This window comes from Tyto alba, unplaced genomic scaffold (genome assembly GCF_018691265.1).
Source record: "Tyto alba isolate M040663 unplaced genomic scaffold, T.alba_DEE_v4.0 Super-Scaffold_8, whole genome shotgun sequence".
Lineage (NCBI taxonomy): Eukaryota > Metazoa > Chordata > Aves > Strigiformes > Tytonidae > Tyto > Tyto alba.
In genome coordinates, this window is record NW_024881329.1 from 2920143 (window position 1) to 2947815 (window position 27673).

At 43.1% G+C, this 27673-nt stretch overlaps 1 protein-coding gene across 21 annotated transcripts in view; it reads left to right on the top strand.

Annotated features, from left to right (window-relative positions):
- BRSK2 (BR serine/threonine kinase 2) overlaps window positions 1-27673 on the top strand; it is a 317500-nt gene that overhangs the window by 271710 nt on the left and 18117 nt on the right. For 11 of the 21 annotated variants that reach the window (XM_032984942.2, XM_032984944.2, XM_032984946.2 and 8 more), the window contains exons 13-20: window positions 763-828; window positions 4829-4852; window positions 10660-10720; window positions 14646-15258; window positions 16412-16460; window positions 21179-21302; window positions 23183-23363; window positions 24044-24133. In XM_032984942.2, the coding sequence (XP_032840833.2) occupies window positions 763-828; window positions 4829-4852; window positions 10660-10720; window positions 14646-15258; window positions 16412-16460; window positions 21179-21302; window positions 23183-23363; window positions 24044-24133 (1208 nt within the window). The remainder of the gene's footprint in view (window positions 1-762; window positions 829-4828; window positions 4853-10659; window positions 10721-14645; window positions 15259-16411; window positions 16461-21178; window positions 21303-23182; window positions 23364-24043; window positions 24134-27673) is intronic. The other 10 variants (XM_032984959.2, XM_032984961.2, XM_032984962.2 and 7 more) reach the window with 5 other exon arrangements.

The window sequence follows — 27673 nt, forward strand, 5'->3', positions numbered from 1 at the left end:
CGGGTATATGCCAGAATTTTTCAGCAGTTCTGCCATGAGAGTCCACAAACTGTTCTAAAATGGGCCTCATTAGCTATTCATTTTCTTCTGGTTATTGAAGTGGATAGCTTGCGTGAAAGATCAGCTAACATTAGGGACCAGTGTTCTGTGAAACAGTGAAGCATATTACCAGTGAAATACATTACAGAGAGCTGCCCCTTTAGCAAAGCGTAGGGAATTTTGCTTCTGAGCTTCAGGGATTCAGACCCAAGATGATAAAGGAGGGCATTTGTCTATACACTGAGTATAGGAAAGAAAGTTGGGAGTAGGTGGTAATGGACCCTACAAATCAGAATGCAAAATGGATTACTGTTCCTCTAAGAGGCTCTATGGTCTGATTTAACCTTTTCCCAGATTGTACTTCGTGTTGAGGTCCTCTAGAAAAGTCTGAGTAATGAGCACTTTGTAATTTGTGCCTTCAGGCATATTCTGTTTTCCCTGGACAATGTGACAAAGTAGATGGTACCTGGGTTTTCAGTTGGATAAAGGAGAGCAGGGTTTACAAGTATGTATGGGGGAAGTTGTCTTAGACCTCAGAAGTCAGGGGGAGATAATGAACTTCAGCACTGTGTAGGTTTGAGCCGTAGTTGGAAAGTAAAAGAAAGGTTTTTCAGAGCGGGGAGGATGGGTTGGGGGGCTGGGTGTCCAGCATTGCTTCAGGTGACTCTCTTTTATGAATGTCCTCACTAGTAACTCTGTTTTCTCGCTTTGTTCCTGCCATAGTAAAACAATGTTCAGTAAAAGCCTGGATATCTCTGAAGCCAATCCCAAATTCAACAAAGAAGAAAGGTATAAACACTGACAATATGTTCCTCTCCTCTACCTCACTGCTGAGACCTTAAAGATGCAGTACTTACCTTCTCCGTGTGGGGGCATAGCTATTCTCTCTTTAGAGAGAAACAAAGAGGGTGGGATATTTACAGCCCCACGCTACACATATATTTTTGTACAGTACCGTTTATTTGAGGCTATCCCCAATGCATCCTGTGACTGTACCAGTGTTATCCCCACTAAAATTTCATCCTGCTGCTTCTCCTGGTTCAGTTCTGCCATGAGTGAGGATGCCCAGGGTAGAAGACGTATTTGCTAAGACTGCTTTGGGAAGGATGGATCATAAAACACTAGGAAAGCCCAGAGTGCTCTACTCCCAGCACTAGAAACAGCAGCACAACTGAGTCAACAACGACAGTGGTAGGAAGCTTTGGAAATCCTGTCTGATAGACCAAGATGTTAAGTGCCTGTAGGTGAGGGACAAACTCCCTAAGACTACCCTAGCTGCACCAGAGAACACGAGGAAAAGATGATCGAAGGTAGAGTTTTTGGAGGATGATTCCCACCTAGCAGTTCAAGTGACAGATGGTGAAGAGTAACAAAAAGGGTAACTCCCAACTGTGAATAGAGGCACAGTGGGAGACACGCAGGCCACCAGATTTAGGGAGTTGGAGTCATGTGTGTCCATGAACAAAAAAAAAAAAAAAAAAAAAAAAAATTTTAGGCTTTTGGGAAGGTTTTTAGTGGACATGTTGTTCCTAAAATTTTGGCCTCAGAGGAAGAGAATTTTTCTCTAATGTTAAAATCCAGCATCCCAATGAATAATTCTTCATCAAAATGTAATCCTTATACATTCTGGACAAACATTTAGCTTACCCAAAGGTTAGGAGTGTTCCATATGATTCAAAAAGGGGGAAGCAGTGGGTTCCTTAAAGGAACCCATGAACTTGGCAAGCCATTCTTCTCTCCATTTCCCTTTTTAATAGAAACCTTTCTATTTGAAGATAAATGTGGCCCTTAAGCCTCAGGAGACTTGTAGGATGTGTGAGGGACAGCCCCTGTTTTGGCCTTTTGCAGGCCGAGGCAGTCCTTTGGGGACAGCGTTTCAAGTCTTGAACCTGCCACGATGAAGAACATCGTGCATCTGCAGGAGAGATTGTGCCTCACGTGGTGTGGAAAGCACCCTCTTTAAGATGCCAAGATAGGAACAACCATTGGATTTGGACTGTTAGAAACCCTCAAGTTTCACAGCCATGAAGAAGTAGTGGTTATGCAGTCTTTAGTGGCTGGACTTTCCTGGACTGTTACCATAGACATGGAAATTCCTTTTCCTTTCTCTGATTCCCCCTCTATGTAAGTTCTGTTCTTGAACATGTGGCACTTCTTTCATTAGAAGTTACTCTGAAACTACTCCAAAGGTGAGCTTTTCCACAGTAATTAAGTCAGGTCCAGCGAGAGAAGTACAGAAATTTTGTCTGTGACAGGAGAAGGGTCTTTCAGCAGATGTTCCCAGCACCATTCGTTGTCCCTCTGTCCTTCTCTAGCAGCTGCTACAGCTGTGTTAGGAACAGAGGAAATGACCCTTCAGTAACTGCTGGGGGAATTTCTTAAATACACACGGGCATTTCATGTTCCCTCTCAAAGGTGATATTTTGCAGAGTACAGGAGGAAAAGGTTAGAGCACTGCACGAGGATCACCCAGGGTCCTTCCCATGGAAGGACCAGGCTGATTTTTGGAGGATCACATTTGCTGTGGTCTTACCTCCCTCCCATTTCCAAGAATTAGGATGAAGGACCTCAGTGGTGGGAAAGCGAGAGGACCTGCATTCTGGATCTGTGCACAGCCACGTGAAAGGAAGGGATAGGCAGCAAAGAGAACCCCAGCAAAATGGGGCCAGCTAATCATGGTGGCCATTAAATTTTTGGCCAGTGTTTAATTATCCAACTTTATGATGTCTTTTTTAAAGGAATACTGCATCTTTAAGGGTCCCTTCCCTCTAGATGCACATGGTTGTCTTAGTAGCTGAGGCCACTGTCCCTTTCTTTTTCTTTTTCTTTCCTTCTGACTTTCACCCCCCCTCTTTCAGTGCTTCTCTTCTTCTGTATCTGGGTTGCTGCAGCTCCGTAGTTCACTTGCTTCAGTATTGTAGGGAATGCACATGTCTGCGCTTCTGGTTCTATTGTGTCCTGGGATTGTTCATTTTTTTTTCAACCTCATTTCCCTTTTCCTTTCCCTATTGTCAATTTGCTTTCCATTCTCTTTGTTAACCTCTTCAGTGCCTTCCCTGTTGGGAAAATGACTTGAAAGAAAAATTAATCAACCTTCTTGCACCCATTCTATTTACATGTTAATATTCTGCATGTGTGAATATGGGTGTATTTTCTGTGTAAATATACGCACACGTTCCAATATACAATGGGTGTCAATTTGCTCTTCTCAGTTACATCACTGTAGCTAGATTTGTACAGGTACGATTGAGGACAGCGTTTGTCCCTGAATATATACATATATATGTATTTATATATATATGAATTAGATCTTACCCAAATTTGCACTCCAGGACGAAATACAAATGGAGTGTCACTCAAACACATGAAAAAGAGCTTAGTGTAATGCTTCTTTCCACTTCTCTATCAATGCATAGCACAACAGCTTTTCCTTTCTATTCTCACTATGTTTTAATTTGAACCTTGTTCAAAACTGCCTTGCGTTGCCCAGCCCAGCATTTGCAATGTGGATGTAACCAGAAGCATGGCTAGTTGCACTGAGCAGTAAACTGTGAAATCTACTGGGCATATATTAAATTTGGCATTTCTGTTGATGACCGTCTTGGGGAGAATGGATTTTCCTCACCCGGCCAGAGGTAGCTCTGGCAGCTTGGGAGCCTGTTACTGAAAATGGGGAGAATGAGAGAGAGAGAAAGAGGCAGAGAGGAAAAAAAGCATGGCATCTGACTTGAAAATAATTCGGATTAATAACACCAGATTATTTTTTATGCCTAATCTAATCTTTGTTAATGTGAAAAGGTGGTGACGCTTTCCTGAGTTTGCTTACCTGCACCCCTCAAAAGTTAATAACCTGACTGTTCTTTTCGATTTGGAATGCTTTGGTTACTAGTGAAAAATTAAGAACACTGAAGTTTTGGATTGCCAGCTAGGCTTCAAAGTCAACATGCCAGAGATTCATTCTGCTTTTAGAGCTGCTGTTTCAGACTCTTTTCAGCACAGCATTGATTTATTCTCCATTCGCATTTGAAAGATTTTCTTTGCAACATTTAAGACCCAGAGACTGAATTTATTTTAAATGACAAATGAGATCCTGGAGCACAAGATGGCATCCACAGAGATAAGTGCTGGGTTGCTGAGCTGGTATGTTCTAGCAGATCTGAATTCCTGACTATAAGGCCATCATGGCTAATAAGCCAGTATCAAAGCAGATTCACAGCTTGAGCTACAGTCTTGTACCCTGGGCTCCCAAGCTGGCTCAGAAATGCATGCTTTAATAACCAATACGTTTCACAGTTCATTCGTGGCAAAAAAAAAGTACTTCTTACCAGGCCAGCCTGGGGGACAGAGGGACGCTACACTGAGCAAACTGGGGACAAAAAGAACAATTTCCTTGATAACAGTCTGATGTAACTGTGCCTTATGAAAGAGGCAGAAAAGAAATGCAGCATGAAGTATGAACCCCATTGCTCCGCTGACTGCTTTAATTGGGATTTGGCCGGGAATTTTTTTTTTCCCAGCCTTAGTATGTCCCTCTCCATATTCCCCAGTGTCAAAGTTGGATGTGTCTGCAATATTGTGAGCAGGACAGAAGTTATTTTCTGGCAATTGAAACTGTCCCCCTAGTGTTCCTGGTCTCTGAAGACGTAGGCACCAGTGGCAATAATTATGACCGTTCAGTTCTCCGAACAGTATTTCACTCTGCTTTTCCTACTCTTCTCTCCACCTGCCTCCACATCCCTCTCTCTTTCTCTCTCTCTCTCTCCCTCTCTCTTCATTTTCCCTTTCCGAGGATGGCGAGTGCTGATCCGTTGGGGTAAGCTCTAGTTTTGGATTATTCCTGTTGCGGGATCTGTTGTATCTTATAGAGAAACTTTTAATTTGCACTTTACAAATACAATACAGGCTGATAAACTTCAGTGAATGAGGCGCTACAGCAGGGAGAGAGAGAGAGAGATGTGGGAAGAAGCATTTTTGGTGCTTTTGTGTGTGTTTGTGTGCTTTTATGTTGGAGTCACACTCCATATAATTTACTTTTGGGTTCTTTTTTGTTCTCTTGTTTGTCTCTGCGTTTCAATGTCTGTGGGCACAGAGAACTATCCTCAGACACTGTGCAGGTACCAGGACACCTTCTGAGAATGAAACCCGCTTCACTGTTCAGCACTTTTTCTATCTGTTTGGTGCCCTCCAGTTAATTTTGATCCTAATTTATCCTTTTTTCTTTTTTTTTTTTTTTTTTTTAAAAAAAGATGAAACTGAATCCCATCCGTGCTATTAAAAAAATGCTGGGTATTGCCTCTCTTTTTAATATATGTTTTCTTAAGAGGTGAACAGCTGGCCCTAGAGACAGATATATTTTCAATAAAGAGGATATAGGTACAAGTAGGAATGCAGTCACACTTCAAATTAAAGTTCCATTTATAAATACTTCACAGAAGGAGAATATTTTATTAATAAATGATTTAATAAAAACATTGTAATTGATCACTACAGACTACAGCAAAAGCTTATTGAGAGGCTACATATTGAGAAAGCTAATTACCACCAGTAACATTTACTTCTCCTCTTTGTAGCTTGCTTTACTATTTATTAATTCTTTCTAAACCATTTATAAATGGAACTTTAGTATAACTGGCCAATTAAGGGAGGTGATGCTGTTCAACATCACCCTCTGTGTGCGCTGAAAGGAAGAAGAGGTGTGTTACCAACACCTGAGGTCCTTTCTCTGTTCTCTCTGTAAGGCTTCATCTTACAAGCAGTTATTACCATGAGTAGACGTTCTGACTTGAGCATAAGTATTCCCTGTAGGAGCTGTTACAGTTACTATTATTTGCATGGTTGGGACCGTAAGACAGTGGAGGTATTCTATTGATATTCCCTAGATCAGGGAGCAAGGAAGCACAGTTTGTATCTTTTGGACACCCAAGAGTAGTAGTGATGAGCTGTTGTAACACACAGTGCCTGACTGCTCACCTATTGCATATTAATTCAGGTTATTTTCAGGGGTCTCATACCCTGAAATACAGTTTAGATTTTTGGGGTTTTATTTGAGTGAGCAAGTGAAAAGTATCAAATTCCACCCCGTTTATGTTTGAAGCAAATAAGAAGTTGGCTGGATATTTTGGGAATGACTTTCAAAACCACATATGGAATCAAACCAATCCAAAATTTCTAAGGCATTTCACCCAGGGACACAAGTCTGATGCATTACTGCACGTTGCATGCATGCTGCAGGCTCCCCTTCCTGGAAGCATGGCTCCAGCTTGACCAGCTAAGAGGCTGTACTCAGCATCCTGGTAAAACTGTGCTATGAAAGCAAGTTCTGCTGGGACTGAACAAGGTACCAAACACCCCGTTGACTGTAAGAAAAATTTCTGTGAGACGGTTATTCAAAGAAGAAACAAATGCCAAATCTGACCCAAATGTTTAACGCTGGCTGCGAAGCCTTTATACTCTACTGGTGTGTACTAGCAGATGCCCTGTTTAAAGCACTTGAAAATTAATCTGAGGGAAGGGCTGCATGGAGGTGCTCTGTACATGTGCTGTATCTGTAGTACAGTTACCAGGTCAGCTGTGTTTTTCCTTCGTGTATTTCTCTCTGCCCACACTTCAGTAGTGTGAGGCTTCAGCCCTTCACCTCTTACAGCTCTCAAGAAGTTCTGCAGTTCTCTGAAACCAGCTGGAAACTGGATTCCAGCTCCTCAATTTCACCAGTAAGAAACCACTGGTCTAACATGAATTGGGCCTCACGTGGCTTCCCCCTTTGACAGCAGCTGGCTAAAATGGGTAAAAGATGACTTTAAAACAATGAACCTTTTAACTTTGATACTCTGGAGTATCAAATAGAGTGAATAAGGTATAAAATCATCACATCTACAAACTGCAGCCCACACATGCACCTTTCGTTTCAGTCCTTGGCCTCTCTTTCATAGCTCAGAGGTCTCCAGGCTATTGTCAGTCTGTGAGATGGGAGGAATAGTCTGCAATGGTCTCAGTGCCCACCTTCTGTTTAGAGTGCCCTCTACATCTTCCCCCCTCCTAAACCCTGAGTCTAGCTCCCTTACATTTGTTTTTTATTAATTCCCCCCTCCAGGCTTGGCAAAGCAGCTATGTCACTTTGGAAGGGACTAAAGGAGTCTCCTCTTGGGTCTCTAAATCTGGCAAATGCGTTTGAGAGGATGCTCTTTATCTGAGCAACTGCATTAACTTTTACGCTTGTATTTTCAAAAACTCTTTGATGGCTTCCATTGAGTTAGTGCCCAAGCATACAGGAATGCAAAACACAGAGCAAAATGAGTCACACACAATGTTCATAGTTTCCTAGATTGTTGCATTTAGTATCAAGTTATTGGAATAATTATAGATTTAATACCTCCAATGACATTTAATGCCTGTAGAGAGTCTTAGGAGGTTACTCGCTAATAGATGTTTTCCACTAAATAGACTTAGTTCATAACCGTAGAGATACGTTGATGTCATATTTTTCTCCTCTTTCCACATATAAGATCATCCAGGGTCTGCCATACTAATGTGCTGCCTGTAGGGCCTCATGCTTTCATTTTCTGGTGAGAGGGATAAAAATTTAAATTCTCTCTCTTCTTTCATTACAGCATTTCAGCGTAATGGAACGTTTTCATTACTTTCTTTTGGCCCTGTCCCAGTTCTGTCCACCTGACTGAGATACAGGAGCAGTGCATGTGAGGATTTTTTTTTAAAACTGAAATCTAGTATTTCTCAGTTAAGATGATCTTGATGGGAGGGACAAATCTGTCATTTTTGCTTGTTAGCATTTTTTGTACTGGAGTATGATACCTGCCACTGTACTGGGTTTTTATAGCTGGCCTGGGAACTATGTTCCATTTGTAAAGGTAAATTACGGGAGATATATTAAATTGAAGAAGATCTCCTAAGTCTGGGTGTTATATCCCATACCAGCACTCTCTGGTAAAGGGGGAGAATTTTTGAAAATGTACAACTCTCTTTTCACCCCAACGCTTAAATTTAACCCAGGATTCTTTAAATTCTTTCCACTGCTCCTATATACAATTTCCAGCGTGGACAAACTAAAACTTGCTATAGGGCATACTTTACTTCTTACTTATTTTGCATGTAAATCAGCAGCAGAAATAAAGCTTGTTCGATAGCAATCATGTGGATACTGAATGCATTTCCAGGAGGATTTCACACTAACTCTCTCTTCTGTCCCCTACCTCAGGCTCCTAGGCTGGATGAAAACACAGTACACAACAACTCTTTTTCAAATATTGCTTCCAATAAGGAACTGGGAGTTGGGAGGTGGGGCCTGCCATGTTTTGCCCTCCCTGTGTGTGATTGTTTTTGTAAAAAAATAGGAGGCAGTGGGGTTGGGAGGGGAGAATTCAGGACTGTTGGAAACACCTGATTGCAAAAAGGAAATAGCAGATTGGAACTTTTAAACAAGTATCCTGGAATTCAGGTGAGTGTCAGAGAGGACTTTCCCAGCCCAGTTAAGAGCTGGTGGGAGCATCTCCTAGTGGGAGCTGTACTCCAAAGTAGGTGTTTAACTGCATCTCTGGGCACCTAAACACCTTCCGTATTTGTCCAAGATAATCTGTAGGCTCCTCTTGTAATTTATAGTTTGGAAGAAGCTTTTCCTGATGACTCATACAAGGAAGATTTTAACTAAATGGACTTCCCATATGCACGACACATCTGTGTTGCACTCAGCTACTTCAGTTATAGGAGAGGCACATAAAATAGCTTTTCAAAAGTGGAGCAGACGGTTCTCCCCTTAAAATTACTTCGCATAAACCTTTATGAGTGCCCCAGATCTTGATGGTACAAATTTAGACTTAATCGAGTGCAAAAGAATACCAAGCCTGAACTTCTAGTTTTTGACTGCTGCACTATGGTGAGCGGACTGCAGCAGGGTACAAGGAAAAATGCAAGTGGGGAGTTTCTGCATTGAATGAGTGCCCCAGATTTCCATGGTGCAAATTTAGATTTAATCTGGCAAGAAAGCATGCCAAGACTGGGCTTCAGGGTTTCACCTACTTACTGTGATGGACAAACTGCAATGAGATACAAAAAAAAACATCAGTGAGTAGTTTCTGCAGAGGATACAGAGAGAACAGGACCTGCCACTGTGTTCAGCTGTAGCTTACTCTTTCCTTGGAAATATTTCCTCTTTGGCAGTTCACATGTTTTTTAATAATTCTACTACTCAATTTTATTTAGTAATATATGTCTGGGAGACCATTTTAGAAACTGATTTTTTTGATTTAGTCTAACAGTGGAAGAGAGTAAACTGAGACAGTTTATGGTCTAAATTTGCTTTATATTCTCTGAGGTATAAGATGACATTAACTATCTGACCTATATCAATTTGAAATATATATATGTGTACATACACACGTAGACACGTATGTAGACACATACACACGTGCACTCTGTTTGCTGAGCATCTACAGGATTTCACCTTTTCATGTTTGTCACCTGAAGGCACGTAATTGCTTTCATGGTTCTTCCTGTAGGTGAAACATCGGTAGGTTTGCTGTATTGACATGTTGCATGGTGGTTGTTGAACAAGTAGGGTCTTAGCCAAGTCCTCTCCTATATGATGTTTCCGTCTTCAGGACAACTTTCTTTCTATTTAAAAAGGATAGAAAGCAGCTGCCTCTGGGGCTTACTCATTTACAGTCATAGAGAGGGTTCTTTTTCCTGCTGGGCAGCGCTCCTCCCGGAAACTTCTGCTGCTGGAGTGTTTGTGCATTTGGCCTCTTTGCCCTTTCAGCTCATTTAGCATAGCACATTTGTATGTTTTATTGTCTACAGCTGACACTTTTCCATAGGTGGCCTTTGCTGGAGAGCACAGGAGCATTACTGTATAGGTGGCCTTGTCAGCAAATAGAAGGACAGTTTATTCTCCCTTGACTGGCCACTTTTTGAGGACATCTGCGCTCTTATCTTGCTATTAGTAGAGTCATCAGCAACAGAACTCGTTATCCATAGGGAAGGCCTGGCTTGTTTAATGCAGCAGCAGGAAATCTTACTGGAGAGCAGAGATGTGAAATCCATCAGTGAGAAGCTGGAAGGGGGTTAAGCCAATGTGAGCTTTGATTTCATTGAGAAGTCATCACATGGGAAATGATGGTGTGCCTGGGTCACGGAGCCTTGGCTTTTTTCTTAATCCCTGGAAGTATCCCCTACCTTTGTGCCTTGTACACACGGTGCTTTTCCATGTTGCTTGTGACAGAGAACGTCTCATTCTGTGTCCACCAGCACTGCGCAGAAGAGAATTCTCAGCACCAACATGAAGGTCTTGACAGTCCTTTTTGAATTCAGCAGTTCAGCTTGCACAGGTCAGACGTAGCTTTCGTGTGCTTGATGGCCAAAAAGAAGGTAGCAACTCCCTTAATGAAAAGAGACGATAGTCTCCTCCCTGAGCAACAGCATTTCTCTGTTTTGAGGGTGGGACAACTGAAAAAATGTGACAGTAGTGAAAGGAAAGAGTCATATGCTTTTCCAGTGACAACCTCCCTCCTCCTCCTCCTCACTTCATGCCTGTGCCTGTGGTGGCTGGTGTTCAGGGTTATCACTTGTCCAAGTTTTCTGAGAGCTGTTTTCCTTATTGTGTCCATTCAGGTCTCGGTCAATCAGCGGAGCATCATCTGGGCTCTCCACCAGTCCTCTCAGCAGTCCAAGGGTAAGTGGTGCTGCTTCAGGATCTGTTGATCCAATTCACTCACACATGCTTGATGCTTTTCGACATCTGTTGCTGCAGAGCTGTGGCTCTTCGCTGGGATGTTTTGTTTTTCCTTTGGCAGCTTGTAAATTTTCATGGGTGGTGAGGGAAACATTATTTACAAATGCAAGCAGAGAATTTCGCATACATGTTCCCTTGCACTGTTAGCAGGGATCTCACGGTGCCCCTGCCCTTTTTCAGTCCCGTAAGCACAGAGAATAACGTTGCAAAGACTAAACACTGCCATATCCAGCAGGCCTGTATGCAGCGTGGTTTCAGACCACACGTCGGGAACCATTTCACAGCTACTTTCAGTCAGGTCACAGCAGAACACCAAACCATGCCGGTTACAACTGACTTGATTCTGTTTACCTCAGAATAGCTTGTATTAGAAAGTCAGAGAAAACAGATTATACAAATTTGAGGGCTAGCAAATTCAAAAGGAAAGTAAGTTGACTAAGCTGAGAAAAGAACACTCAAGCCACTATAATTAAGGTACATTCATATATCCTTATTCAGTATAGAGTCAACTAAATAGTAATACTCAACTGATACTGAACTAGTACAAAACACGCTTGATAATACGTCTGTTGCAAAGTTATGACAATTTCTAAGTGCAATGACAGAGGCCTCCCACTCCCTGGTAGCTTCTTTAGGGATAAGAGTGAGTATTCCTAGTGCTGACAAGGTCAGCTTAGTCACTTTAAAACTGCAGTCCTTACAAAAGCCCAGACCTCATTGAGAAGTCTATAGGGCTGTGACAATCCATGTTGCCTAATTGGCTGGCCCAGTGCCTTTGGAGGATTTCTACATATGTTTCATGACTTCATGAGAAGGTGCCATCCCCCATGGGAAATGGATATGTTCTATGTCTTAGGGTATGGATACCCCTATGGATCTACTCTTAGGTTTATGAAGATAACATCAGTATTCCAAGTATTTAAAATTCTAATTGCCCAGTATCACTTTATGTAATTCTTATCCATAAAGACTGTCGGGTGTAAGTTTACAGGCTAGTAAAGCTTCCAACTCCTTGCTTGCTTGAACTATTTTCTGAATCATATTCTGGGTTCCTATCCAGAATTCTTATCCTATTCTTATCCTTGCGTTTTGCAACTAGCATAAACATGTTTGTGGTCTCCTCTTCATCTTTAATGTGCCAGGAACCAGTAATGATCCATTGCCTTGTTTCTGCACTGGGACTCCGGGGTGTCAGGGAATGAAGCAGAGGTCTGAGAACTCCTATGCCACTGCAAAATGTACCGAAAAAAGAACATGGAAACAGTTTTGTGCATAAAATAAGCATCCAGTGCAGCAAACCTAAATCCTGATCTCATTAATTGATCTCTCGGGATCAATTTCTGACATCTCAGTAGGGCTACATCAAAGAATAAGGATGACAAGATCTGTTCCGTAGTTGCTGTATCTTACCATTATTACTTAATAGGCAGTTGATTAAATAGTCTTCAGAGGAATTTATCAACCAGATGGCATTTTCAGCAGATCGTAACGATATTAAGGCAGGTCAAATTTGAGGCTTAAAAGGAAATGTTGGAATAAAAATAATATTTTTAAAATGTCTTTACTTATGCTTCTAATAGCACCTTAGATTATTGAAAGGGAACATACTTTAAAAAGCAAATACAGATTTCACTATACGCGCTTCTTAGGTTCAGTTCTATGAAGAACTGAATTCAGCAGCTACTGAGTGTTCTTAAATCTCACAAGAACTTGCTAGTGGTGTTCCCCGTTGCACCAGCTGAACTATAGACCTAATCTTGATTAAATTATTAAAAATGTGGTAATTAAGGGTGCACCTTCAGATTCTTAATGCCTTAAGTGGCAGCTGAATTTGACTTTATTGCTTTCAATTTTTTTTCTCAAACACGGAAGATACAAAAATTGCAAGGAAACATTTGGAAACAACTGTCTTTGGCTTCTATCCATTGGTGTAATTTGCAAATGGTTAATACTCAGATGCCAATAGTGACTTCCATAAATGAGCCACTTTCCTCATCTTTTCCCCTTCCTTTCTCACTGGGGATTAGAATTTACCAACATGGCAGACTTCAGTTTTAACTTAATACAGATGTCTTGATGTAGTGATTTTCTTTTCATTTTGGTGGCCTAACCCTAATTTCTTTAAAGTAATTACAAAACTTTCATGCAAACAATTTTAGGAATTAAGTCTTAAATACATGTCTGCGTTTTTTAAATATGGCAACACCGTGCAAATCCATCGAACCCAGAAAGTAAACTCACCAGTGAGTGTGCTTACCTGGGACTGAGATTTGAGGCATGGTTACGTGTATGAGATATATCTGGACAGTGCTTGATTAGAGCTTTTGGGTGTTAAGAATGGATGATGATGGTGATGATGATGATGATGATGATAATATGGTGATCAGTAATTCATAATAGGTACTAATTTATAGACATCAAAATCAGAGTGCAGACCAAAGCTAAAGTTCTTGAGTAGTGATTTCTATTTTTACAATTCTGCCAATATTTGAAATCTAAAGTATTAACAGCAATGTTTTGTAAGGACATTTGTTTTGTTTTAAATGTGATTTTTAGCTTGCTAATATCCCTTTAAAAGGCTTCTATCCTCCTAAGTCTGTGTATTGCTGTTTGTTGTTGACATATGAATTGTTTCCTAAAATGCCTTTAACATGTGTAAATGTTCTTGTTTGGGGGAAAAAAAAAAAAATCATAATCCCATTTTGATAACTCAGTGACGGATTATGAACTTTGGTTGCCTTTTTCTTTTTAAACTGTGTCTTACAAAACAATGGCTCACCCCACCCCCTCCATAGAATTGGGACTTAATGGCAAATACTGCTGTGACGTTATGACAGAAATTCCCATTCTCAAGCTGACCTTCGATGCGATGAGGGATGTTGCAGGAGAAGCATCAAGTCTGATGGGAAGTATCATCTCTTCCCGGATAAACAGATTTGCCAGGCCTCTCTGAAGCTTTTGCCGTAGCTGTTGACAAACCAAACACCAACCTGAGTTCCTGTTTTTCTCATGGTGGTGTGTGCTCTGGAGCCTCCGAGTGAATGCTGAGTGGTTTAACCTTCCGGGCCAGGGGAGGGGAGGGGATGCTCACGTGGCATCACCCTCCCTCTCCCCCTTTTTCTGCAACGAGTGGCTGCAACCGGGGTGTGCGTTAGCCAGAGTCAGGGGTAAAGAGGAAGGAAAGAGGTTCTGACTGGTGTGTGCAGTAACCTGTGTGTATCGCCTACCACTCTGTGTGTATCACACACCTGTTTTGAGTTTCATCTCTCTGCTGGGTTTGCATATGGGCACTTGGAGCTGAAAGAGGTGGTCCCATTCTTGGCACATCTCAATTTGTCTGTGGCTTGAGTGGTTCTTCTTCCCCTTCCTCACCTCCCTACAGCATCGTGCTTCTCTCACTGCAGGGCAATCAGAACAATCCCAGAGAGATGGCATTTCTCTCTTCTTTTTTCTTGGTTACTTTCTTTTTTTTTTTTTTTTTTGGTTTTGTTTTGTTTTACTTTTCCTTTGTTTTAATTTTCTTTCTGTTGTTTTCCTTTGCTGACACGTGGTTGGTTAATATGATGAAGCCTGTTATGACACTGTTGTTCTTGCTGCTGCCGCTGCTGCTGTTGTTGATTATGCTGTGTTCCCAGCTAACTGCATGTCTTTTTTTTTGTTTTTTGTTTGTTTGTTCGTTTTCGTTTCTTTGCAATATCCCTCCCCCCCCACTACCCCTTCACCTCCATCTCTTGTGTCTCCTTGTGACATGGTGCATCTTTGTGACTCGGATGGATTTTATTCTGACTTTCCTTTCCCTGCTCGCCCGCTCTATGCGTATTTCACTGTTTTTGATGTGCATGGACACTCTGCGTCTGTCTCGTAGCCTATCAGAAAGTTCTTCATCCCCCCTCAGACCTCCGACCTCCCTTTCTCTCCCCGACCCCAAGTCTCCTTGGACCCTGATGCTTGTAGGAACGCCTCCAGGCCTGGACATGTACTCCAACCAAAGCCAGCACTTCAGCCCAACCCAAAGACGCAGACTTTGCCATCCAAGAGCAAATTGGCCGAAAAACCACTCCAGTCTACTAAATCCAACCCACTCCCCACCAGCAATACCAGCGCCCCCTCTTCCCAGAACAACCCTGTGCAGAATGCTCAGGGCCGCTCGCCCGCTGCCGGCTTTAACCCACAGCTGGCCGTTCCTAAAGTGCAGACCAACCCTATGTCTCCTGTTAGATTGCTCCCTTCTAGTACTGACCCAAGCACCAAATCTATCCCCATCATACAGGTCACCCCTCACCCCTCTCCAAGGGGAAGTCCCCTCCCTACCCCCAAGGGGACACCTGTCCATACGCCAAAGGAGAGCCCAGCAGGCACACCCAACCCAACACCACCATCCAGCCCCAGCATTGGAGGAATGCCATGGAGGACACGGCTCAACTCAATCAAGAATAGTTTCCTGGGGTCTCCTCGCTTCCATCGCCGGAAATTGCAAGGTGAGTGCTCGCCCAAACGTACAGGATGGTTCTGGTTGGGGCAGACATTCAGCAGCTGGTTGATATCTCTCCGTGGCTCTGGAAGTTTCACGTACTGAGGACTGAATATTGGTATTGAGAATGAGCACGATGTCATCAGCCAGCCCTAACCCAAGGCACGTGTGAGCAGGTTCTGTCATGCCTCTGCCCCTGCTCCAACAACAGCTCCTGAGCCCTCTTCACACTCTAGCCACACAGCTCTTACTCTCCCTGTTGTGGCTCTTAGAACACAAGATTTTATCTTCAGCTTCTCTACTCGTTTTGTTGGCAAATCTAGAACTCTGCCATTTCCCCTATGGCTGTACTCGGCTGCCTCTCCACAGTCACAGGCTGAGCCTTCTGCCAAAAAAGGATAGCCAGTGGCAATAGGCTGAAATTGTCCTTCTGAAGCACAGCTTGTTTGAACTTGGTTAATGCTTGTTTTACCACCTTTGCTAATTGGTGTAAAAATCTCCTTAATGCAATCAGTGGTTTCATATCTGCTGGTCTGTTACAGTTTTCAGCGCCTCTAGAGTGTTGAGACATGAAAAATTTTCTTCATTAAGTTCGGGGTGGCTTTTTTGCATTCAGGCACATGGCACCCAGAGTCACGTGCATTATCCTCAGATGTCACCAGCAGCCATCCCAACACCCAGTGGTTTTACAGGGTACTGGGATGTGATCCCACGGGAAAGGGGAATTACATCCATGGAGGAGTTAGATTTTGAACTCTCATGGTCAAGGACATTGTCTCTGAGATGGTCAGAGAGCTGCAGAGAACTGCAGCAGTGACTGAGCTGAATCCAGCTGGGCTTCGAAGCAATTAATTGTAAAGCAATCAAATTGGCACAGTGTTTGGGTGTGAACCAGAAACTGTTGAAGCCACTGCAAGGTTACATAATGATTTACAGAAGGGTAGGGTGAGCCTTGAAATGCAGCACTTGATTAGATACAGTGACCTAGAGACACATGACCAATGTTCAAATGTCAGAACTAGTCTGCAGAGGCAGTGGGCAAATGCAAGGGGGTGTAATGCCCGAACTGTTTCATTGGTATAGAAGCAGAAAATAGAAGGTGTACTGAATCATCAATTTCTTTTCTCCCTCCCTCTCTTCGGCTGTGTGCGCACGGGCAGTACCTACACCAGAGGAGATGTCTAATTTAACCCCGGAATCATCCCCAGAGTGAGTAATTTGCCTGTACACTACTTTTTTTCCACCACATACCGATGTCATTTTCTTGCCTGCATGTCATAGGCTGACATATTCCTGTTCTGGATCAGTATCTGACTGTAACCTGTTATCCTGTGAGTGGGATAGAGATGTGAAATGGTTCTTCTGCTGAAGACCCTGGATAAAGTCTAGTAATAGCAGTGGGGTCAACAGGTGATGAAACAGTCTCCCAGTAACCACCTAATTTTCTCCTGGCTTGCTGAATTTACTAAGTTTATAACATGGTCCTTCTCTCTTCTTTCATTTGGTTGTCAAGCAGATCACTCTTGGGGAGCGGAGAGGTTAATCAGTGGCTTATACTGGCACTAACTGTGCACTAAAAAGTCTTCCTCTTAGTACAGGAGAGTTTGCATCCTCAGGATAACATGCAGAAGCTTTTGCTAAGATAATTCAGAGGAGTCTTTGGCTGCGATAGTAAACGCAGTGTTAATTCAAGGCAGCAGCACTGGGACATGCAGAAGCTGTTTCATATTCACCAGACTCGTTCCTAAAAGTCAGTGTACATTTCAACCATTTCACTGCACAAATGTGCGTCATTGCATGGCAGGTTTGGAAGTCCCTGCCAGAGAGTGCTGCTCCAAACACTTCCTGATATATGCAACAGATGCCAAATTATTGCTTTTTATTTTCACAGCTTGTGTTTGTGCACCCAATGCCCATAGACTTACCCTGCCAACCAAGGCAATTTGGCCTTTTGTCAAGATACTTGTGTGAAATATTCATGAGTCGTAGATGGAGATTTTGGGCCCAAAGTTTTGTAATTGATGACAATGGTATTGCCTTAACAACTTTTCCCAGACCTGGCATTTATCTAGTATAAGATGAGCACTCTATGTCTAATGCTGCAGAATGGAGAGGAACAAAGACTTCAGGAGAGGGAAAAGTAGGGAATGGTAAAGATTAGTAAAAGAAATCCGGGAAGAAAAAATAGAATAAATTGTGTTTTCAACACCTTAGACCATTTCCTCATAGAGAGGCATGAGAGACTTTCATAAAGTGAATGCATCCTAATCAAAGAAATGTATGATACTCTCATCTCAAATGTTTTTAAGGCCATTAAAGCAGAAAACCTTCAGAATTAAATTTCTCCTCTTCTCTTCATGCATGTATGTCGGTGGAAGTTTTTCTGTTAATTTATTGCCTTCCCTGCTTCCCACTCACTCTTTAAAAGCTGGTGTAGAGAAGTGGTGCCTGTCATTTGAGGCAGTTTGGATGCAAGTCAAAGCCTAAGGCCCTTTTTTCTTTTTCTGTATAATTGCCAAATTAATGAGTTCAATTGGACTGCACCCTGCAGTAAACATAATAAAAGTCATAAAAAATAATGAACTGGATTATATTTTAACGATAGATGTCTTGTTGCTCAGTGCCCACTTCCACATCTTATTTTTTCTCGTATTTTCTTCCTTTCTGTAAGAAATAGGATATCCTTATTAAGAGCTGTATTGACCTCATGGGTTGAGCAATAAATACATGTCCTTGCTCTGGTACAGCAGTGACTGCCATTCATTTAGCAAACCTGATGATTAGGTAATACATTCTGACGTGTCTGGGTAATGCTATTCTTTCTCATATGAAAAAGTCCTAGAAAATGTGTTAGGGATGACATTTAAAGAGACATAGCTCCAGCTGCTTTAAACCTGCAAAGCTCCATTTGCTTGCGTAGAAATGCTGTTAGTTATGCCCAGCAGGTAAACCTCTGGAGGTTACAGTTCCATGTGCTCAGGACAGGTAGGGAAGACAGTGAGGGTCTCCAGAAAGCGATGTAGTCAGACACTCCAAAAGTAGGAAGAGGAACATTATAGCAGTGAGAAATTCAGTGTGAAGTAATAAAGCACCAGCCTCCATTTTTATGCTAATCTATTTGCTTTTTCATCAACTGGACACCTGATTAGATTCCCTAGAGTAATCTACATACCCAGCCTCCCACACATATCTCCTATCTCCCTCCCCCTTAGGTGGTTTGCCGTAACAAGAGAAGACTCTGAATTTTAAGTCCATTTTTTACTGCTTACAGCCTGATCTTGTGAGATGCTAGGGCACCTCAGTCAGGGTGCTGAGGGTCCTTGATTCATACCTATTTTAACCCAAGTTAGTAGCCTGTAATACCCTCTGAGAGCGCCATTTGACTCCAAAGCTGCCCCCTCTTCTTCGATGGGCCTATTGCCCGGGTGTATGAGCACAGTTAGTCCTGCCAGTTTCGGGGAGAAAAGCCAGTGCATGTGTGCTATGTCTTCATTCTGTTCTTTGCAGAAACAGGAGAGGCCACTGGCATTTATTCCATCTTATGCGACAGCAGCAAAATTATTGAGTGAATTCCAGTGATTTACAAGCTGGAGCATAGCCCTGGCTATCAGTGAATCTTTCAGAGTCAGTATTACTGGTGATAACCTTGCCGAAGAAAAGAGCCCAGCTGGACTCTGGAGACTCAAGACCAGGTTTCCAAGCTGAACAGGAGAAAACCTCCCTGTGTGCTGGGGCCCCTTTAACCTGTGCTTGTTAAGAGACCTATAAATGAAGGGCCAACAAAACCATTAATGGAAATACAAAAATGAAAAGCCATATTTTAACATGGCAGACCTGCAATTAAATATGCACACTTTTTCCAGGCCCACCTTCCATCTGTGACTTACGCTGGGCCCCTGGAGTCCATACAGCCAACCCTGGTTCGCATTATGATAGGAGCCTAAGACAACCAGCCGTTTTAGATGGATAACCAGGTGCTAATTTACTAATGAGCATAGACCCTTTACATGCAGGGAGCTATTGCCCCAGCTCTCCAGGGGCTTGCGGAGTTGTTATGGTGTGTGTGAGACACATGAGCTAATTAGTATGTAATTTCCTTTCACACTCTAACCCTGGCTCCTTAACGACCCATTTAAATGAGAGGCCCTTTCTTCACTGCTCCCTATGCTAATCTCTGGCTCACTGGCTTAGTTACAGCTGCCTATGAATATTTTAGGGAGTGACAGTTTTCCAGCCCACTTTAATTGAGTCGGGGGCACTGGTTTACCAAACTGCAAGTGAATCTTTCTGTACTCTTCTTTTTGGTTGCCTGCAGTAGGTAGAAGCAAATGATTATTTGCACAACCGAGCAGTCTTCCAGTTGTGGTCTTTGCTACGGTGTGCATTAAATGGCCAGTGAGATGGCAGTTGTGTGACTCACGGAGCACTCTGGAATGGGGAATGAGTGCAAATTGGTGGATGCTGCTGAGGTCAAGCTCTGTTCTCTATCCCGGCGGCCTAGACTTCAGATTAGTTTCCTAGCTTGCTCCTCTCTCTCCTAGTCTCTGCCCGCCCTCATTCTGCCTCAGTCTGAGTTTTTGCCATGGAAAGTGAACCTACCAAGAACCCTCTCCAGCTGTTTATTGTTTTGCTGGAAAGCTGATGTATAGTAATCCTTTTTGCAGATGGCTCTCCTTGTCTGGAGAGGTTGTCTTCTTCCACGGAGTGGTGAATGCCCGCCAAAACAAGTGGAAGCCTATTGCTTGCCGTACTGCAAAGTGGACTTGTCATGGCATTATAAAGTATCCTGTGGAGGAAAATAATGGCAGTCTCTTGGTGGCAGGTCTTCTCATTTCTGACATTTTCATGCTAAATTCTTCCCTACTGGAATATGGCTGATTTCAGTGGAATTTTCCCTGGGTTTAGATTGGTTCAGCAATTCTCTGGCTGTATCTCATGGCTGACATCATTTTCTCTCCTCCGCAAAACCACACCTGTCAGAGGTGCTACCTTCAAGTTCTGGGTAGCGTCCCCCAATAAGAATCATGTCTCTGCATTTTTCCTTTAGCCTGTTTAACTTAAAAGGGAGTGTCAGCAAAATGCACTGAGATAGTGAAACAATAAGCAAAATCAAGCATTTGCAGATACGATCAGTGTGAAAAAGCAGAACAATTTAATTTTATGATGAAACCACCATCTGATGCTGAAAGGAACTGTGAAGTTGGACTGCTGTCAGTGGAAAGCCTGAACTGTGTTTTGCATGGTGTTGATATCTTCTCTTCTAGTACTGAAAATTCATTCCTTTGTAGGATAGCCAGAGTTCACTCGTTATATAGACACCTGAATGGGGCTAATGAACGGGACCGTCTTTGTCCTGGCCCTCTGTGTAGGAGTGGCTTTCACTCACTGACAGATTGGAGGATCACAGCTTGCTTTGAAAAGCAAGATCCTGTGATCGTACTGTCAGCCCAGCAGGACACCTTCAGAAAAGGAACTTTCCAAGTCCTGGAACTCCAAAGGGGTTGAAATTGGGTGGAAAGGGACTTAAATCCCTGTGTTACCAGCAATCACGTATTGTCACAAGAAATGGCGAGATCCCCGGGCACAAACCAGAAATGTGTTCCCTGGCTTATATGCACTTTATATATGCAGTATTAATTGGTATATTGGCTCAGTCAAAAGAGTTACCATGGCTCCTGATTTTTCATTGTTGGTGACACATGCTGCCAGACTAACACTGTGTGGTCTGTCATTTTAACAGTTTTTAGCAAGTGAAATATTTTTCTGGACGTTCTCTGCCACTGTTTTCCACTTACTATTAGTAATAGCATCACATCTGGAGTGTTACCAAAACTTCCTTGTGTGTTTTTTAATATTTTTTCTAGTTGAGGGTATGTAAGAAATAGTGCTCAATATTCTAAACCATCTCTTTCTTTTCATCACATCAGGCTTGCCAAAAAATCCTGGTTCGGTAACTTCATCAACTTGGAGAAAGAAGAACAGATTTTTGTGGTCATTAAGGACAAACCACTAAGCTCCATTAAGGCTGATATTGTCCACGCTTTCCTCTCGGTAAGTCACCCCAGCTCACTGCTCAGTTCCAGGACTCCTTGTGCCATATGTTACTGAGCAGGGTCTCTGCTCCTTCAAATGGATCCTCTGCGGATTTATTTTACGTGCCTGGTTGATTCCAGCCTCCACTGGACACTGTCTGAATTTCTAACTGTAGATAATACTCTCTAAGGTGAGAAAAGATTTCAGCCTTCTTGGCAGGGTCTCCAGGTTGCCAGTGCTTGGAATATAACTGCAGTTAGAGCACACTGCTGGGGTGGTGTCAAGACAGTGATTTGCTGCTTTGTCAAACTAACCTTACAGTCGCCGTCTGGGCATCAGATTGGCTCTCCCTCTGCTGGATATGCCCTCCACCACTCAGTCAGACAAAAATCCTGTCTCACATCTCCATTTGTTACTTTATATCTCCTCTTTGATGCTGCATGGCAGAAAGAAGGATAATTTCCTCTGGTGACCAGACTATCAGTTGTTATAGATGTGGTTTATTTACAATCTAGGAAAGGAGAAGGAAATTGTCATTTTTTCCTATACAAAGTCCTTGTTCTCACTATCTGGAAGTACCAATGGAGAAAAAGTACAGTAAAGTTAATTTGAGGGATTTTTCAGTTCAAGATAGTTGACAACATAATTAGACTTCTTTTCAATAGAATTGTGAGAAGGAGACTTAATTTCTTACATAGTTTGTTGAATTGATACTGTTTTCCACTTGTTTTTAGTTCCCATGGTGCTGCAATGAGTTTCTCCCCAAAAAAAACAGTATAGCAGCATGCATCAGACACTGGTATCCATCTCAGATTGGTTTGAAGCAGCCATGTTACCATATCCATTTCATGCATTTAGCTGTGCTTCTGGGTTTGTATTGTGCCGTAGTGTGCACTATTGTCTACACTGGTGATCCTCTGCATACCCCACATGGGTGGGTTGAGGTGTGAGGTAGTGATTTGTGTGGAGATCCTATGAATCATCTCTTGTAGACAACTTCAAACTTAAAGGCATTGTCGCAGCCTGCTAAGTCAGTCCTTAAGGTCATCTTCTCAAAGAACTCATCTTCATTTTTCCTCCTAAATGAGAGGCCAGATTTCCAAGTAATTTGGGTCATTTTCTTTTTCTCAGTCTGGTCCTTTATGAAGCAATAAATAGAATGTGAGTATGTCAGATTTTGGCAAGAACTGTGAATGGTAACTGCTTGAAAGTCAGGCAGTTAAGAAATTCTACCACAGGTCTGAAGATACAGACATGGGATGATACCAGAAAGCTTCTCAGAGTTCTTTTACATATTGATAGGAGCTGTGGTTTGCATAAGTTATTTGCAGGCATACTTTCCCTGTGGATATCCCAGTCACTTGTCTCAGTCCATGTCTTCTTGTCTATTTGATACCATAGAATCACCAAACAATTGAGGTTAGAAAGGACTTCAGGAGGTCTCCTCCTCACAACAGGACCAGCTGTGAGATCAGGCCAGGCTACTCAGGTGGCTTTTTATATCCAGCCTTATATCCCACTGACTTTTACACGCCCTCCCTTAATATCAGTTTTCACTCAGCAAAAGGCATTTCTCAAAACTGGTGGATGAGTAGGAAAAGAAAGACTGGGTGTATGAAGTGTGCAGCATGTGTAAATTTATAAGCATGTTTGGTATCCCACCAATATTCAACCTTTAAATTTAGGTCAGTCCTGTAAGGAGTGGTGCATTCTTCTGCCAAGCAACCTGCACTCTTACTGATTTCACAAGAACACTCTGTACATTACAAAGTCAAGTCCAGACGCAAATCCAGCAAATCTTACCCACTCTGGAAACGTGTATTGTTCTAAATAGAATTTTGCAATTTTGTTCCGTTTGGGCTCTGTTTCTACTATCTCCTTCTGCCATCCTGTTTCAGATTCCAAGCCTCAGTCACAGTGTCATCTCACAGACAAGTTTCCGTGCAGAGTATAAGTCCACAGGAGGTCCTGCTGTCTTCCAGAAGCCAGTGAAGTTCCAGGTGGACATAACATACACAGAAGGGGGAGAGGCACAGAAGGAGAACGGGATCTATTCTGTCACTTTCACACTTTTATCAGGTAACCATGGCAAAGCTGTAAAATGGGTGCAAGTCCTTGCCGATATAGGGGCCTGCAAAGAGAGCTCTGCCAGGGGAAAGAATATAACTGTCTTGACTTCAGGGGAAAATTCAGAGAGGGGCAAGGAGGGCATCAGGAACAAAAATGTCGGTGGTGATGGAAGTGCAGGGAGGGAAGGAGATTCGCAAAGAGGTGAAGTTGCCACCACCATGATTAGGGCTAAAATGGCTGCTCTGTGCATCAGATTTGACAGATCTCCCTGTGCTGTCTCCTTGCTCCACTCAGAGGTTTCAGTGTCTCGACTGGGCACTGTGAGGCCACTGGTTTCTTCCTTCTGACAGAAACATGCAATCACCCTTTTCTTCTGGGTGGCCCCATGCCCCCCACAGGGGTTAAAACAGACAAATCAACCCTCCCACCTTTTCTGTGTTTACAAAAGGAGCCCAGAAGCCATCCGTCCTTCTGTTAAGCCCAGCACACCACCATCCCTATTAACGTGGGGACTGCAGAGTAGTTCCTCAAAGCAGTGCCTTCAGCTGAAGGACAGACACGCTGTCGGTGCACTCTGGGGGACAAGCCTGAAGGGAAGGTGCTTGTGCTCCTTTCCCTCCAGCCTGGGTGGTATGAGGATTCGGCTCCTGCTCCTCTCACAACCCTTTGTGCCTCTTCTCTCCTCACAGGTCCAAGCCGTCGTTTTAAGAGGGTAGTAGAAACCATTCAGGCACAGTTGTTAAGCACACATGACCAGCCTTCAGTGCAGCAGTTATCAGGTAAGTAGTTTCTACTGTTGAGCACCTTGCTTCAGCAGGGACAGGAAGGCAAAGTGCCTCTCAGTACCAGGAGGCTGAGGGAAGCCATCCCTCTGATTACAGCAAGAAACGAGCTCCATTCAGACAGAGCAGTAACTCCCCGCACCCACCCTGCTCCTCCCTCTCTCATTCCCACTCCAGTGCTCCCAGTGCATTCCCCAGTTGAGCAGCTTCTGCCCTCCTCCCGCCCAAAGAGCCATTTGCCCACTTCTCCATCAAAAACTGCATCATCAACAGATCTTCCAGTTTTTCTCCTGTTCCAGAATCTCCCAGAATAGGGACATGTGCTAGAAGATACCTCGTTTTCAAAGCCTTCAGACATGCTTTAGAATCCTCTGACTTCAGAGGGTCCCAGAACAAAGTCGAGAGCTACTTTTAACTTAGCCATTAGCAGCAGCATTTTCAGATGGTCGGAAGGTGGCTAATAGTTTGCAGTAGTGTGATCAAATTCTTGGCCCAGTATTGTGGTAGCACAGATCATATACTAAGGTTCTGCAGAAGCTATATTTTATCTGTTTTTAAAGTAAATTTCAATTCCTCACAGTGGTAAAGAAAGCCTTACGTGTGTGACCCTGTGCAGTGCCAAAATTCTGAATCTGCAGGCAGCCTGAACTAATAATACAGAAACTGGCCTCATCCCACCATTCCGTAGCAAACGTTCACTCTGAACACTAGTGGTGACACACACACACAGAGAAAATACCGGCGTCAACTCTTCTATCCTTTAGAAGGACAGAACAAAGAAGAAGGTGAAAATGGGAAGCTTAGCTATTGGGAATGCTTCAGGGAAGGAAAAATAGGGAGAAGCAGAAAGAATGTACAGGTACAGGGAAGAAATAGGAGCAAGGCAGAGAGCAGAGGCTGCAGGAAGAAGACAAAGAGGCAGGAGTGGGAAGAATTTTCCCATTGTATGATGATGAAAAGGTGGTAACTAGATATTATATGTAAGAGCCAAATTCTGTGCTTGACCTTTGTGTGAACAAGCCAAGACAAAAGTGGGGGAATGAAGTTGGCATTGCATCCTGCAGCTAAGTCCCAGATGTCCTTGGCTCATTGCACATACGGGTTACATCCTTCTGGTCTAACTGTGGGTTTAGCAGCTGAAGATAAAATAACTCCATCTAGAAGGGTGTATGCTTGCTACATAACAGAGAAGTATGCTCAGTTCAGGAAATATTATTTTCCACTTTGCTTTTGCCCTCCAGCACTGCCTGACCTTTTGCACGCTGGATTGCAAGGGTGCCCAGCACATGGGTTATTCTGTTAGGAAACAGGAAAGGTGAGGATACTAGAACTATGGTCAATTCAGGCTTTTGCTATCTGGACTTTTGAAATTAAATCAAACTCAAGGAAGCAGCCAGAATTTTCTGCCAGCCCTTCCTCTTGGGAAATGCTGGGCCCAAGTGGGAGTGAGAGGAATTAGATAGAAAAGCATCCTTTAAGTCAAGTTCATGTTACTCCTGCTGCATGAACAATGTTCAAGCATTCCTTGTTTCTTAGGAAAAGAAGCGTACCATTATGTTCTGGTGAGGAAAAAACTGTTAAAAGAGTAAATAACATGGTGATCTCTCTTAACATCTTCACCCTAGTATATGCTAGCTACTGAGGCTCTCAAGAAAGACTTGAACCCTGTTGCATACTTGCATGTGAAGCAGCATATCTCCCTAACAAAGTCATATTATAGCAGGAATAGAAACCATTGATGTGACTAAGGCTCAGGGAGATGTTTAGGGCAAACCGTGCTGTGAGAAATGTATCTGACTTACAGTTTCGCTCTGGTTCTGGAATGGAAAAATCATATTATAGACACAGAATCTCTTCCTACTGCCTGAAGCTACATGAGAGCATGTCGTTCTAGCAGGGAAAACCCAGCCTGATCTTTAACACCAGAGTGGAATGGATAACTCCACATGAAGCAAAACTAAAACAAATGGTCTCTTGAAACTTAAAAATGAGAATTCCCTCAGCCAGGGAGTTATCCAGGCAAGGCGGCTCACAAGAGACAGGGTGCCTGATCAGGAATATTCAAGTCTCTTGAAAAGGAGAGGGGTAATTCAACTTGAAAAATTTAGTATGGAGCAGAGTACAAGGAAAAGAGAAAAGGAAGAGGGAGAAAAAGGATTGTTACCAAGAAGGGACAACCTGTCATCAAATAAGGGAGGCCCTGTGGTTCACATCCCCAGCCAGAGAAGAGTAAGGGGAAATTAAGGGATAAAGGGACAGCAAGAGTTCACGTTCAGCACCTCGCTTTATCTGGGTGGCTGTGGTTGGGAAGATGTGTGCAAGAGCTTCCGAGAAATTGCAGTGGAATTCCTCAGCATTTCTCACTAGAAACAAGGCAAAGTCTTCTCTGGTTTTCTTCTTCTCCCATATTCCCAGCACTGAACACCTCACGGGAATTGTGGTGGTTGGACTCCTATTCAGGTTCATGATTTGAGGATACTCTGTCAGCAGTCCCCTGCTGTGACAGAACGAGCTCACGGTTTACTTTGACTCTCCTCCTCCATGGCTCTGAGGATGCTGCTGGCTCTGGCCAGTAGTACTGACCCAGCACTGGAGATTTTCCTAGCTCATATCCTCTGTGCAGTTGCCTCCCCTGCTTTTTAGTTCAGGTGCCGTTAGAGGTGGGATGGTGAAAACCATCTGTGGAAGGTGCATGCAGGTAAAGTGAGACCTGCAGAAGGGGAAGACTCAGGGAGCACAGTATAAAGCAGAACAGCAAGGCCTAAGAAGCATATGGCACTGACATTCTCTCTCCTGCCCCTCTTTGATCCGTTATGCAGCATGTCAGCCCACTAAGCCGGCTTGCCTGGGTTTCAGAACGCACTTTCCTCTTTCTCATTTCCTCCAGCTCACAACAATGTTTGTAGATGTCGTGTTGCCCATGCATCTGTGTGTGTGTGTGTATGTGAGCCTGATATGTACCTGATTTAGGCAGACGTGTTTCTGTGTCGCACTTGAGCACCTTATAATCTCCCTTCCCCCTGGATATTCCTCCATTCACTTCCATATTTCCTCCTAAGTCTGGCTGTGCTTATTTCTTCCAATATACTCTGAAGCAGGAAACTAGCTTCCCTCCCTTACCTGAATAAGAGTGTAAATAATTGCAACCTATCCCAAAAACTAATGTAATATTTCTAAAATCTACCGTCCAGTTGGCCAAATTTAGTGCAACGTGTCAGCCTTTTACCTTAGTGTTTCAGGACATTGAATCCTCTGTGGTATAACTGCTGAGACAATACCAGGTCTAGAGACTCATGACTGGCATAGAACAAGTGGATAGGGATTGATTGTTCATTTTTAATTCCCAGTGAAAGAACTGGAGGCCATCATATGGAAGTAGTGGAAGCCATGGACCGAAAAAATATTGGAAGGCATGTCTTCATGTAATGTAAGACCTGCGAAACTCCTCGCTGAAGCAGGTTCTGAATGTGAGGAGCTTGCAGGTGTTCATCTTCCCCTGAGTACTTCTTACTCACAGGGAAGAAGAACAACACCCGG